A 15241-nucleotide genomic window follows, 5' to 3' on the forward strand; every position below is an offset into this window, starting at 1 on the left:
TTCAAAATAAAATAGCTCTACTAATTTTCCCCTTTAAATCAACATACAGAAAAGCATTAAGAAGTAAAAATTTGTCCTTATTTATCCAGAGTTGAAAGCATTGGTAGTATTCTTCCAGACTTCTAAGCACGTGTACACATAAACAGGATTGTACACTGCATATTCTTTAATTAACAGCTTCTCTCTTTCAACAAAATAGATGAGGGCACCCTGCCATATGGCCGCAGAATAGCCGAAGCATAACTAAAAATTTTAAACCAGAAAAGTGAGAAACACCAGGCCTGATGTGTAGAGCTTCTGACTACACCATTTCCCCCTTTTCCCAGGCGGACAGCATTCTAAGCTGCTGCATAGGTACAAAAGATCATGTTCTTCAGCCTCGCTGCAGCTATGTTCTGGCCAGTGCAAGAGCTGAAACGTGCCATGTTCAGGACACATTCTTCACATGCTTTCATTTTCCAATGGGCTGAAAAGTAGTTGTAGAGCCAACACAGACCGTGCAGACAAAGCTGACACTCCAAGGACAGCTGAATAAAGAGGCAGACAGTACTTGGACCCTGACAACTTCACAAAACTGGACTTTTACATGAAAGCAGTTTTTCTCTTTCCAGCCATTATGTGTATGTCTTAGTATAAGTAGCCTAATATACTAATCAAAATTAAGTTTTGAAACTTAAGATTCAAATTCTGTTAAGTTTTGAAACTTAAGATTCACAGATTCAAATTGTGTAGCTCAGAGCAACACTACTTCCCATACACTCTGAGAAAACACACACATTCCACAGAAGGGCAGACATTCCACAGAAGCACAGCACTGGGAGAAGGCAGCAATGCTAATAAGCATCATATCATGGAGGCTGGAAGACAGTGTTCCAGCACCTAAGACTTGTATCCTCTGCCCCTCAGCACTAGCCTACTGGTAGAAAGCAGGCAGCAGAGGGGTAGTCTCTCTGTGAAGGTTTTGTGTATTCTAGTTATGATGTTGCTCCTCTATATAACATACTGGTTAAGAACACAGGCTTCAGAATCAGAAAAACTTGAGTCTGAATTCTGGTTTTTAGTAGTTCTGAAAACTTCAGCAAGTTCTCACCTATAAACTATGATAATACAAGTTAAAACAACATTAACATCTAAAAAGTGCTTAGCACTATGTCTAGTAATGTGCTAAGAAATAAATATAGGCTTTTGGTATCATATGCTACATAAATTACAACTTTTAAAATACTATTAATGATAAACCAACTGAAATCTGGAAATAGTTACCTCATGTTTTAAAAAGTCCCTCATTTATGGCCGTCACTAAGTTACAGGGCTCTTCCTTCTAATTCAGAATGGTGATATTACACCCTTGGTGGTTCTGCTCTTTGGAGTGAGTAGTTTGCCTTCAGCTCAACCTGCAGCTTGTTTGCAACCCACTATGGCATCAACAATCACAAATGGAACAAATTTCTTAATTAACTCACTTTATTAGTTTCCTATAGCTGTTGTAAAAAAATCACCACAAACCTAATGGCCTAAAACAATACAAACTAACCCTACAGAAGTCCAAAATAGATGTCACTGGGCTAAAAAGCAAGGTGTTGGAATTTCTTCTAGAGGGTCTATGGAAGAATCCATTGTCTAGCCTTTTCTAGCTTCCAGTGACCATCTACATTTTTGGGCTTGTAGCCCCTTCCTCAATCTTCAAAGCCAGGAGTAGAGCATCTTCAAGTCTCTCTTTAACTCATCTGCTTCCCTTTTCCCTGTTTAAGGACTCTGGTGATTACACTGGGCCCATCTAGATAATCCAGATAATCTCTCCAATTCAAAGTAAATTGATTAACAAGATTTGGAAGACTTCCAGTCAGGATGGCAGAATAGACAGATATGGCTCAGCTCTTTGCACAACCACATCAGAATTACAACTAAAATACTGAACAATCATCACTCAGGAAAAAGTCAGAAATCGAGCTGAATGGAAGTCTGACAACTACACAATTAAAGGAACCACATCCATCCACAGGGGTACAGATGTGGAATGGGCTGGTCCCACATCCACATGGGATATCTCAGGAGCGAGGAGTCTGTGAGACCCACACCAAGCTGCCCAGCCCACAGTTCCAGTACCAGAAAGATAAGTCCTCACAACTTTGGGCTGCAAAATCCAGCGAGGACTGAGTCAGTGGAAGACACTGCTGGAGCCCCAAGCAGTTCCTCTTGAAGAAGACACACATGGACTCACCTACTCAGACTCACTCCCTCTGATCTCCAGGACAGGAGTAGCAGGTTGAAAGGCACCAGTGGTATACAGGGAAAAACTGAGATACATGAAATCAAGGCGAGCAGAGGCCATTGTCCCGTTGCTAAACCCTCCCCCTACACAGCTGGTGACATATCTGAGACTCTATTAACCTAGCTAACACTGTTTGACCAGCCTTGGAGATCCCCACAGGCTCTGCCCCACCCAACTTATGGGACGCCCAAACTACTTTTCCGTAAGAATGACTTGTCCTATCAAACAAGCAAAAGTTGGCTTCAGTGAGCCCTAGCAGCAGCCAGATTAGATTCATAGCTTGGCTTCTCCTAGGAATCTCCAAGCCCAGAACAAATAGCAGTCATCTTAGATTTCTTTACAGCTCTGGCAGGGCACCCAGACAAAACACAGGTGGGGGCAAACCTTGGGCTGCACCACCCAGGAAACCTGAAGGCCAACACACCCAGTGGACAGCTACAGATCACTTTAAAGCACTACCACGCTCCCTCAGGGGTGCCAGAAGGAGAAGAGAGAGAAAGAAAATGAAAATCTATCTGAAAAAACAATGAAAGAAAATGTCCCTAATTTGGTGAAGGAAATAGACATGCAAAGCACAGAAAGACCCAATTATGATGGATGCAAAGAGGTCCACTCCAAGACACAAAAGGTTGAAAAGAGACTCAGAAGCAGTAAGAGAAAAGCAGTTACTTACCAGATGGTTGATAGACAGGAGAGAGGAGGGGGAGAATGGGAGAAGAGGCGAGGGGATTAAGAAGTACAAATAGGTGGTTACAGAATACCCATGGGGATGTAAAGTACAGTATAGGAAATGGAGTAGCCAGAGAACTTATATGGACTTTCCATGGACATGAAAAATGATTGGGGGATTGCTTGAGGGAGTAGGGGGCCTGGGTGGGGGTGCGGGGGCAAGGGGGAAAATCAGGACTACTGTAATAGCATAAAAATATAATTTTTAAAAAGTAAATTGATTAACAAACTCAATTTCTTTTTGCAGTGTAATCCAACATATTCATAGGTTCCGGGGATTAAAACATGGACATATTTGGGGGCCATTACTCTGTCTATAACATGCATATATGTTTTCTTTTATATATTATGTTTTTTAATGATTCTTAGAAAGGAAGGGGAAGGAGATGGAGTGAGACAGAGTGAGAGATAGAGAGAGAGAGACAGACAGAAAGAGAGAAAAAGGGAAAAAGGCAGATTGATTGGTTGGTTGGTTGTCTCCTGTATGTGACTGACTGGGAATTAAACCAACAACCTGGGTATGTGCTCTGACCAAAGATTAAACCTACAACCTTTTGGTGTATGGGACAACACTCCAACCAACTGAACCACCTGGACAGGACCATATATGTTTTCTGAACAAATAACTTAAACTGCCAGAAGAGAAGAGAATAGTGATGTTCCGACATAAGAGAGGAGGAAAGCTCTAGTCAGGGGGAACAGAGCCTCCACAGGGAGGTGTGTACAGGTGCATATTGGGACCAGCAGTATGTTTTGCTTCACTGGATCACTGGAGTCAAGCCCAAAAGTAAGGAGAAAAGAGAGAAAGCAAGTGAAAATAATCATTGTGGCCTTTCTGCATATTTTGAAAAATCAATCCCTCTTCATGATGATACCTACAACTTCAATTTTGGTACCTTAGAGGTTACTATTTTTAAGTTATATTTTATTGATTATGCTATTACAGTTGTCCCAATTTTTCCCCCTTTGCCCCCTTCACCAAGCACCCCCACTCTCACAGGCAATCCCCACATCACCATTCATGTCTCTGGGTATAAGATCTTTGGCTATTCCATTTCCTACACAGTACTTTACATTCCCATGGCTGTTCTGTAACTACCTATTTGTACTTACTAATCCCCTCAACTCTTCACCCATTCCCCCACACCACTCTACCATCTGGCAACCATCAAAACACTCTCCATATCCATGACTCTGTTTTGTTCTTGTCTGCTAAGTTTGTTTTTTTAGATTCAATTGTTGATACATACATATTTAATGCCATTTTATTGTTCATAGTTTTGATCATCTTCTTTTTCATAAATAAGTCCATTTAACATTTCGCATAATAATACTTGGTGATGACGAAGTCCTTTAGTTTTTTCTTGTCTGCAAAACTCTTTATCTGCCCTTCGATTCTAAACGATAGCTTTGCTGGGTACAACAATCTTGGCTGTAGGTCCCTGCTTTTCCTGACTCTGAATGCCTTGCCAGTACCCTCTAGACTGCAGTTTTTGAGAAATCAGCTGACAGTCTTATGGGAACTCCCCTTTAGATAACTGCTTTTCTCTTGCTACTTCTAAGAGTCTCTCTTTAACCTTTGAAATTTTAATCATTATGTGTCTTTGAATAGGCCTCTTTGCATCCATGTTGTTTGGGGCTCTCTGTGCTTCCTGGACTTGAATGTCCATTTCCTTCACCAAATTAGGGAGTTTCATTATTTTTTCAAATAGATTTGCAATTTCTTGTTCTTTCTCTTCTCCATCTGACACCCCTATGATGTGAATATCAGAAAGCCTGAAATTGTCCCAGAGGCTGCTTACACTATCCTTGTTTTGTGGATTCCTTTTTCTTCTTGTTGTTCTGATTGGTTGTTTTTTGCTTCCTTATGTTCCAAATCATTGATGTGATTCTCAGCTTAATCAACTCTACTGCTATTTCCCTGTAAATTGTTCTTTATTTCAATTAGTGTATGCTTCATTTCTGATTGGATATTTTTTATGCTGTTGAGGTCCTCACTAATTTCCTTAACCATCCTAATAACCAATGTTTTGAACTCTGCATTTGATAGGTGGTTTGTCTCCATTTTGTTTAAGTGTTTTTCTGGAGTTTCGATCTGTTCTTTCATTTGGACAATATTTCTTTGTCTCCTCATTTTGGCAGCTTCCCTGGGTTTGTTTTATGTATGAGGTAGAGCTACTACGACTCCCTCTCTTGGTAGTGTGGCCTAATGTAGTAGGTGTCCTGTAAAGTCTGTTGGCATAGTCTCCCCTATCAGCCAAGCTGGGTAGGATAGGTGTGCCCTTGGTGTATTTACTAACCCTTGGTGTATGCTGAGTACATCCTCCTCTTGTAGTTGAGTCTTGATTGCTGCTGGCAGTTCAAAGGGAGAAACCGACCCAGGCCAGTCAGCTGCAAGGACTGTCTGTGTTCACTGACCAACAGTCTCTGCCCGCCATGGAGGATCAGGTGTGCAAGGGCAAGGTGGTGGCGCTCTGATGTGTTCTGTAGCTTGTACTTGGTGTACAGGTTCTGGGATCTCCCAAGTGGTACAGGCTAAGATCAGCCCCCACCTACGTTGTGCCTAGGGCCACCCTGCCTGAGCTACCCAATCTGAGATGGCTGCTACTTGTGCTTGACTTGGAGGTTCCCAAGGAAAGCCAAGCTGTGAATCTAGGCTAACTGCTGCTAGTGCCTGGCCTGTGGCCACTTAGCCAGAGGTATAGGGTCTAGGGACTCACTGAGGTTGGCTGTTTTTTTTATTTAAGAGGATTTAGAAGTTGTGAAGCAAGAGCCAAGACCATTCATTCATATGTAAAAGTTACTGGTAACAGCTTGGGTGGGCCCCTAAATTGGGTGAGATGGAGTCTTAGCAGATCTCTAGGGCAGAGCTTACTTGGTCGGTTGATGGAGTCTCGGATATGGCACCCTTTTACTAGGTTTGTAGCTCTTTTGGGGGAGGGCTCAGAAAAGGGAGAATTCTGTCTGCATTTCTGTTCGGGAGAAAGCTGTCCTCAAGCTCGTGCCTTGATGCTAGTCACTTTAGTTTCTCCTCTTATGCCACTGGTGCCTTTCAAGCTGTTACCCTGCTGCTGGACCTAAGAGGGAGTGAGTCTGAACTGCTTGGGACTCCAGAACTTTCTTCCATCAACTCAATCCCCACCAGTATTTGCAGTCAGAAGTTATGGGGACTTATCTTTCTGGCACTGGTTCCCTGGGCTGGGAGGCCTGTGGTGGGGCTGGGACTACTCACTCTGGAGATATCCCTCCCAAATGTTTATCTACTACTCATGGATATGGAACTAGCCCATTTCACGTCTCCACCCCTCCTACCAGTGTGAATGCATATGGTTTCTTTAATTCTATAGAAAGGCTGTTAATTTTTTTAAATTATGCTTTACTTTGAAGGAAATAGAGAAAGAACAAACTAAACCCAAAGAGAGAGTAAGGAAATAATATAAAAAGCAGAGATAAATGAAACAGAGAATAGAAAAAGAATTTTAAAAGTCAGCCGACAGTTGTATCGAAAAGATAAACAAAATTGACATACCCTTAGCTAGACTAAGTAGGCAAAATAAAATCAGAAATGAAAGAGGAGCCATTACAACCAATGCTACAGAAACAAGGATTATAAGAGAATATTATGAACAGCTGTATACCAATTAATTGGATAATCTATAAGAAATTGATAAATTCCTATGAACATACAACCTACCAAGACTGATTATAAGAAACAGAAAACCTGAATAGACCTGTAACTAGTATGGAGATTAAATCAGTAATTAAAGTCTCCTGGCAAAGAAAATCCCTGGATCTAATGACTTCACAGGTGAATTTCACCAAACATTAAAGAAGAATCTATCCTTATCAAACTTCTTCAAAAAATTGTAAGAGGGAAAAGTTACTTATTACATGAGGCTAACAATGCCCTGATACCAAAGCCAGACAAAGACACTACAAGAAAACTACAGATCAATATCCCTTATGAACACTGATGCAAAAATCCTTAATAAAAATTAGCGATTGATTTCGGTAGCATATTAAAAGGATTATATACCATGACCAAGAGGGATTTATTCCTGGAATGCAAGGGTGGTTCAATCTATGCAAATTCATAAAAGTAATGCATCTATTAACAGAATGAAGGAAAATAATGACATGATGGTCTCATTTAAAACAGAGAAAGCATGTGACGAAATTCAATACCCTGTCACCACAAAAACGCTCAACAAATTAGGTATACATGAAAACCACCTCAATATAGTAAAGTCCTTATTTGAAAAACCCATAACTACCATCACTCTCAAAATGGTGCAAGACAGAAAACTTTTCCTCTAAGATCAGGAACAGGTCTAGGATGCTTTCTCTTGACATTTCCTTGCAACATAATACTGGAAGTCCCAGTCAGAACAATTAGGTAATGAAAAGAAATAACCAGCATCTACCAAATTGTGAAGGAAGAAGTAAAATTATCTCTGTTTACAGATGATAGGGTCTTATCTGCAAAATTTTAAAGATTACACACACACACATTAGAACTAATAAGCAAAGTCAGCAGTATACAAAATCAACATACAAAAAAATCAGTTGCATTTCTATACACTAATAATGAATAATCCAAAAAGGAAATTAAGAAAACAATTCCATTTATAATAGCATCAAAGAAAATAAAATACTCAGGAATAAATCTAACTAAGTACACTATACACTGAAAACTCCATATTTCTGTAAGAAATTAAAGAAAACACCTATAAATGGAAAAATATCTCATGTTCATGTATTGAAAGTTAATACTGTTAAGACACCAATACTATCTAAAGCAATCTACAGATTCAACACAATCCTTATCAAAATTCCAACAGCATTTTTTTCTGATACAAAAAAAACAATCCTGAAATTCACATGGAGAGCCCCAAATAGCCAAAACTATCTTGAAAAAGAACAAAGTTGGAAGACTGTCAAGTTCATGCATAAATTAACCACCACAAAGGACTCACACTTTTTGATTTCCAAACTTACTATAAAACTGCAAGTATAGCGAACATATGGAGTAATTACAGCCCTGTATACTGCTAGTGGGAATGTAAAATGGTACAATTATGGGAAACAGTATTGTGATTCCTCAAAAAAACAGAATTATTATAGATCTAGCAATCCTAATTCTGGGTATACAGTACATCTGAAAGAACTGAAAATAGCATCTCGAAGAGGTATTTGCAACCCATGTTCCCTGCAGCATTATTCACAATAGCCAAGAGGTAGAAGCAACTCAAGTGTTTATCAAGGTATGAAAGGATAAACCAAATAATGGAATATTACTCAGCCTTAAAAAGAAGGCAATCCTGTCACGTGGATGAATCTTGAGGGCATTATGCTAAGTGAAATAAGCCAGTCACAAAAGGCAAATACTCTATGATTCCACTTATATGAGAACTCTAAAGTAGTCAAATTTATAGAAACAGAAAAGTACAATAGTGATTGCCAGGGTTTGGGAGGAAGGGAGAAATGGGGAGCTGTTTGATGCAATAGAGTTTCAATTTTACAATACGTACCACAATGTGAATATACTTAACACTTACTGAACTGTATTCTTAAAATGATTAAGACTGTAAATTTTATGTTGTGCATTTTTTAACCACAATTTAAGAAAAAATTTAAATATGCTTACTACATCTTGACAACTAAAACAAACCTGACCTGTCATTTAAGCCTTCCTTAAAAAAAAATACCAATTGTCAAATACTTTAAAACACTGACCCAAGACTATATTCCTCCCACTCACCTTCCAACTCACCTTCGCTTTGGTGCCCTAATGAAGAGCTCACAGAGAAGCCTGCCCTGTTCATCTTTATAGTCCCGGATGGTGTTGTACAGTTCATGACACACAGCAATCTACACGTTGGAAAAGAGAAAAATCACAAGAAAAGTGAGCAGAAAGCCAGTGTAGTCATATTACATAATCTTTAATAAAAACATATTCATAAAAAGCAAGTAGATAAGTAAAAGGACAAGGCCCCCAATTACCATCAGGAACCTAAGTCTAAACTATGCTGACAGTATCTCTATTTAAAATAATTTAACTGCCCTGGCTGGGTGGCTGAGCTGGTTGGAACACTGTCCCATAACAAAAGGTTGACTGTTCAATTCCTGGTCCAGAACATACCTAAGTTGTGGGTTCAATCCCTGGTCAGGGCACGTACAGGATGCAATCAATCAATGTTTCTCTCTCTCCCCCTTTCTCTCTACACCCCCTTCCTCTCTCTCTAAAAGCAACAAACATATCTTCAGGTGAGGATTAAAAAATAAATAAATAAAAATAAAATTTAACTGATACATGTCTTGGTATCTTTCATCAGATTTATGCAACTGGTGACTTTTTCTTTCCTTTTTTTTTTAAACTAAATCAGTTCATATTATTCTCTTGCTTAAAATCTAATACTGGGGCTTCTTACTATTCAGAATATAACATCTAAACTCTAACACTGCCCTGGCTGCTGTAGCTCAGTGGATTTAGTGTGGGCTGCAAGCCAAAGGGTCACCAGTTCAATTCCCAGTCAGGGCACATGCCTGGGTTGCCGGCCAGGTCCCCGGTAGGGGCCATGTGAGAGGCAACCACACACTGATGTTTCTCTCCCTCTCTTTCTTCCTCCCTTCCCTCTCTCTAAAAATAAATAAATAAAATCTTTAAACAAACAAACAAACACACACAAACAAACAAACTCTAACACTGCCCACAGAGTATGTAGAATAACTACACACCCTGGCTAGGCATACTTTACTAGTCTCCTCTCTCTTGACCATTTCTCTATAATTGTAACACACCAAACTCATTCATGACCCAGCCCCTCTGCTTGGAACATTCTTCCCCAGAGCTCCACAAGGCCAGTGCCTTCTCATTACAGAGAAACCTGAAAGTCTGGGCCAAAACAGCCTAAATTACCCAAACTTTTCTTCTTATCACTAGCTGAGGGTACTTTATTCTTTAATCGTTCATCTATTTACATTCTGCTTCCCCTATACTAGAATCTTAGTTCTGTGTGAAAAACTGGCTTGTCTTACACATGGCCATATCCTAATAACCTTCAGTACTTGGTATAGGACAAGCACACAGTTATTTGAGTGACTATATAATGGAACATAGTGATATTCTTTATTGTTTCATAGTATTAAAGTATATTATTACTATAAAGTTTCTAGGTAAATATATACTTTTCAAGGTTAAGAATATAAAGCCACAGGAAAAAGAAATAGAGAGGGCTTGCATCTTAACCGCTTATCATTAAAAGCAGGATAGGGAATCCTAGGAAAAGCAGGCAGAAACTGTGTGATCCAAGTTACTCACAGGATCTACAGTTGGAAGGTTGGAAAGTCTCCTCCTTTTCCTGCTTGGGCCTGGTGTAGACACAGAATGGTGTCCATCATCAAAGTCCCCGCTGACACTACTGGAAGGGGAGGTTGCTCTTCTTCTTTTGGAACCCATGGAATCCAACTTTTTCTATAAGAAATAATTATCAATGTTCTTATATTTAAATTTACAGACTCTGTCACCAAACCCTGAGCTGGCCACCTAATTATCAAGCTTCTGGTTCATTCAGGAAGATAGTTTAACTGTGGCAAAGAAGCTTGACTAACTGGAAGATTTTTCAATGAAAGTCCTAGACCTTGTTGCTTTAGTCCCTTCATTTACCAAAATGCTAGACTTTCAACTTGAATAGGACAAATTCAGCAAACGTGTTCTCATTTGTATACCACCAATTACAAATGATTCAAACAGTTCTGGCCTCAAAATTACCCTAGACTGGAGCTTGAAAACCCACATGCAATGGTACAACAGTGTACTAGAAGTTTTGACCCCTCATCCCCTGAGGAAGCTAGGCAAGCCCAGGGGACAGAAGCCCCAAAGAAGTCACCTCTGGAGTAAGCAGCCTTATCTGTTTGCCCCAGTGTCTTACAATTGCGATAATTTTCCAGGTGGGCCACGAGGCGGAAAAAAAAGGAACCATGCTTGAGGCAAATGAATAGTGCAAAAATTTAGAGGGACAGAGGACAATTAATTTTCTAACATTTTAGATGCACCTTAAAATTAACACACTGAGAATGACTTTTCTCCATTCGTTAAAGAAGAACCCACAGGACATACCCCTGGAAAACACTTAAAGTGACTTGCCATACCTGTGCCAGAATAGCAAAACTGTGCTTTGAAACTTTTCTGTCACTCCAGACTAACCTCCTTTTCAGTTATAGGAGGTTATTCTATCCCTGCTAATTGTGAAATCATAACTTTAATTTTTAGTAGATCATCTGGAAGAGCACCTCAGAGGTGAGTGTTTAGATCCTGCTTCACCTTTCTAAATTTGCCCTCAGTTTCAGGCAGGTTGCTAAGTAACTAATCTTAGTACAACTTTACAAATATATACATTTGACTATTACATAAGAAAAGTTATCATTGGAATAATTTGCTACATCTACAGGGGAAGGTATATACTAGAAAGGTCCTATACTGCTTACACATTTTAACTACAGTATCAAATAGTATGTTGTGATTTTAAAGGTCTTTCTCTAACACTAGAAGAAAAACTGATCCCAGTTTCACTCACCAACATTCAATTTCAGAAACTAAGGCACTGTAGCTCAAAGAATGGGTTGCCAATAGTATGGAGAGGAAAATTGGGGATCTCCAGGGAATGAAAGCAGGTACAAAACATACCGACAAGTAAATGATCCTGGTAAGCAACTAAAAACAAGTCTCTTATCTCTCTCTTCTTTCAACAGTCTATATGGTATTTGAAAACATAGCCCACCATGAAGATGTTCCTTCCTCTAGGCTTCGACTGTTACACACTGCATTCATTTGCAATCAGCTACAACTGGCTAAAAGCTCAAAGGGTTTAAGCCAAGGATGGTCAGGTTTAGTTGATTTTCACTTATTTTATAAAAGGCTGATAAACTGTCCTCAATCATAAAGATGAAGAAACTAAGGACCAACCCTTTGTAAACAGTCTACGACATGGACACAAGTGAATTTGATAAACATGAGGAGGGGATCTTTATGAAAAGGATAATAAAATTTGAGAAAGGTGGAAGGGAAAAGACAAGGAAGAACAGAAAAGGGAAAGGGTGCAAATGATCAGTAATTTACCAGCTTTACCAGAGCACAACCAGCGCCTCGAAAAGCCAGTCTCCTCATTATGTCTGAAGGCCAAGTGAAGCCAGTGGGAGAAGGCAGAGCTTTAAAAGTGCTGATTCAGTGTTAATACATTCAAAACTGAAAGAGAAGAACAAGACAGAGAAAGGTGGGTGGGGGAAGAAGGGCCAGAAGTAAATATGGAAACTAATAGAAAACATTTGAGGAGAACTGCTAAGGAAAGACAAGAGAACTGGAGAAAATAGCCATGGTTTCTTGTGCCAATGAAACTAACGGCTACAAAGGCTCAGGCATTTAAAACACCTAACATTTCTTTCATTTTAAAACCAAATGCTTTTCACGTGCTTAAAGATGTCTCACTGAGGTTCCCCTTTACTCACATGGAATGACTGTCAATTCCAGGAATGAAGCATGCCTGCCCAAATGCCCCCCAGTCAGTGAGAGCAGAGTTCAATCACAGAGCTGGAATGGAGAGTGAACACATGTGGAGTGCTCACATGTGACACCAAGTGTTGGCAAGCTAGAACAAACCAAGAATGGCTCATGTGAGCAAAGTATGGAAAATTCCTTTCCCCCCAACATTTCTTTCCAAAAGTCCTATCAGCATTGGGCAGACTCCATATACAGGTTTAGAAAGGTTTAAAAAAAAAAAAAAGGCCTTCAACCATTTTGGCAAAAGGTCAAAATTACATTAATAAATAATCCACTCAAAAAGAAATCACAAAAAAATATAAATCATTTGGAGGAAGAGGCGTATAGCTTAGACCACGCAACATCCAAAATTCCTTGAATCATTAACTTACTTTGATGAGAAAAAAATGCAACTCAATGATAACTTTTTAATGTTTTCTTATCCAAAGGACACACTTAAAAATGTATTTAGAAATTTGGCAAGAAAGGCAATGTAGCCAGGTGGGTGGGAGCAGTAACAGAACATGAGCTCAGCAGACAAGAGCCCCAGTTCTATTATCTATTTCATATTGCTTGAGTCACAACCTCTCAGATCCATTTCTTCATTTCAACATGAGAACAATAAAGTGTACATATCTCCCTTGGATTGCTATGATAGTGCAATTTATGTGAAATCACTTTGAAACTTCAAAGCACAACAAAAATGTTAAGTTTCAACTTTAGAATTGGTGCTCCCTGGGCACAGAAACAAGTTTTTATTCATTTTGTAGCTTTCACTTATAGAATAATATTTGGTATAATGTAGGTGATCAATTTATGTTTTTAATAAATGTATTAAAAGACCACATAATGGGACACTTTAAAATGTTTTGTGTAATTTAAAAAGTCTATAAGCATCCTTCAGCAATTCTTTTTCCATGAAGAGTAGATTCCAAAGCTGAATTACGTTTTAAAATGACATTTTAGACATGGTTACGTGCTTAAAAGTCTAATAACCAATGATCAATTATAGTAAAGGATAACTTTGTAACTCATAACTGGAAAAATATTTACTCAGTATAGCCAACCAGTATATTTTGACAGTTGATAAATTTTAAGTACTCTCCTGTATTACTAGTGGTACTTAATACTGTAATACATGCTTAAAACAAAAACTGTGGAAAACATGATTCAAAGGGAAAACAATCACTTGTAATCTTATTTCCCAGAGAAAATCCACCCTTAACATTGGCTTTCACAGCTTTCAGTATTTATTCTATGCCTTGGTTGCCTTTTTCTTTTTTTTAAACAAGCTTTAGCAAACCGTGTGTATTTGCACCCTGTGTTTTACCTTAGGGAAGATTCTTCCAAGTCAAAATTTTTCCATACGATTCCTGATGGCTTGATAATTGCCTAACGTACAGATACACCAAAATTTACTAATTCTGGGGATTTGAGTAGAATATTAATATTTGAGGTATTCTGGGCACACTCAAAGCCAAAGAATGTGGTCAAGACACTTCAATTTATCCACACACATATCTGTTACTGTTTTAATTTGAAACACTCCTTCAAAAGATATTTTCCAATCTTCCTTTGAATCTTAAAATATGGGCTATCTGTTAACAAGTAATAAAGCAAATATTATAGTACTCTCATATTTATATTGAGTTTAGTTTGCTTCAACTGATATTTGGGAAAGAGTGCACTTCTAAATAAAAAAAAAACCCTAAAAATCATCTTTGAGACCTACTTTAAAATAAGTTGACAAAAATGTTTTACTCCACCATCTCTTTCTATAGTTATGATAATATTCTCTATGCCCACTTATACTGTGCGTGTCACTTGTTTTTCAGGTTTTGCATTTTTGTCAATTTTTCTTCCCCTTTAAATCACCAATACTTACCCTATAATGATAAAACTATGCTTTAAAGTAAAAAATTTTTGAGATGGAAAAGTATTAAAAACCAGAAATGTACAGTTTAAAGAACTTCCATTCTTTGTGGTGTTACAAACAAGAAACTTAAATTTACTTGACATCTACTATAAATACAAGTCCCACTGGTAAAAATACTCCCTCTGAAGTTATCCGGAAAACGTTAAAAAAAAAATCACTACTAGAGTTTGCGTCTGAACCGTCAAGAAACAACAAAAAAGAAGGCCCTGACCTCCTTTCTCGATCTGTCACTGGTATAGGCGTGGGGAGAGAACTAAGGGAAACGCTGACAGCTTTGCAGCTGTACGCTAGGAGCAATCTGCCAGCCACCCCGGGCGGGAAAAAGGGGCGCGGGAGTTTTCGGGCCGCGGCGCGCCTTTGTCCCGTCCGACAGGTGCGGCGAAGCGGCCAGGCCGGTCGCGAAGCCCGCCGCCTTGCCCCGCCCCGCGCGCCTGGCCTGACCAGCGCGTCTCCACAGTCGGGGCGGGGCCTCCGCCACTGCTCCCGCCCGCCCGGGCCCACACAAAGGCCCGGGAGCCGGCCGAAGAGGAACGGCCCCGCCCGTCCCAGGCCCGGCCTTACCCAGCCGCTCCGCCGCCTGCAGCCCCGGCCGCGGTCCCCGACCGCCACGCCCCGCCCTGTGGCCGCCACGGCTGCTGCTATTGCTCCTCCGGCCGCGACCGCTGCCGTCGCTCCAGCACCCGCCGCCCTCACCGCCCTCACCTCCCTCACCCCTCCCGGTGCCGCCGCAAAACCAGCCCTGGAGCCGCCAAGCGATCCGGAGTCCGCG

At 39.9% G+C, this 15241-nt stretch overlaps 1 protein-coding gene across 13 annotated transcripts in view; it reads right to left on the reverse strand.

The window, feature by feature from the left end:
• The window catches only part of PBRM1 (polybromo 1), a 125732-nt gene extending 110498 nt beyond the window's left edge, over positions 1-15234 (reverse strand). For 2 of the 13 annotated variants that reach the window (XM_045831935.1, XM_045831930.1), the window contains exons 1-5: positions 15034-15222; positions 12506-12645; positions 12120-12245; positions 10323-10475; positions 8775-8872 (exon numbers count right to left, since the gene is read on the reverse strand). In XM_045831935.1, coding sequence (XP_045687891.1) covers positions 8775-8872; positions 10323-10475; positions 12120-12167 — 299 coding nt within the window. In that variant the 5' untranslated portion in view covers positions 12168-12245; positions 12506-12645; positions 15034-15222. Of the gene's footprint in view, positions 1-8774; positions 8873-10322; positions 10476-12119; positions 12246-12505; positions 12646-15033 lie in introns of all 13 variants that reach the window. The other 11 variants (XM_045831925.1, XM_045831923.1, XM_045831926.1 and 8 more) reach the window with 11 other exon arrangements.
• Between the last annotated feature and the right edge of the window lie 7 nt (positions 15235-15241).

Source organism: Phyllostomus hastatus, unplaced genomic scaffold (assembly GCF_019186645.2).
Source record: "Phyllostomus hastatus isolate PE091 unplaced genomic scaffold, TTU_PhHast_1.1 phas_contig_16, whole genome shotgun sequence".
In the NCBI taxonomy this organism is placed as follows: domain Eukaryota; kingdom Metazoa; phylum Chordata; class Mammalia; order Chiroptera; family Phyllostomidae; genus Phyllostomus; species Phyllostomus hastatus.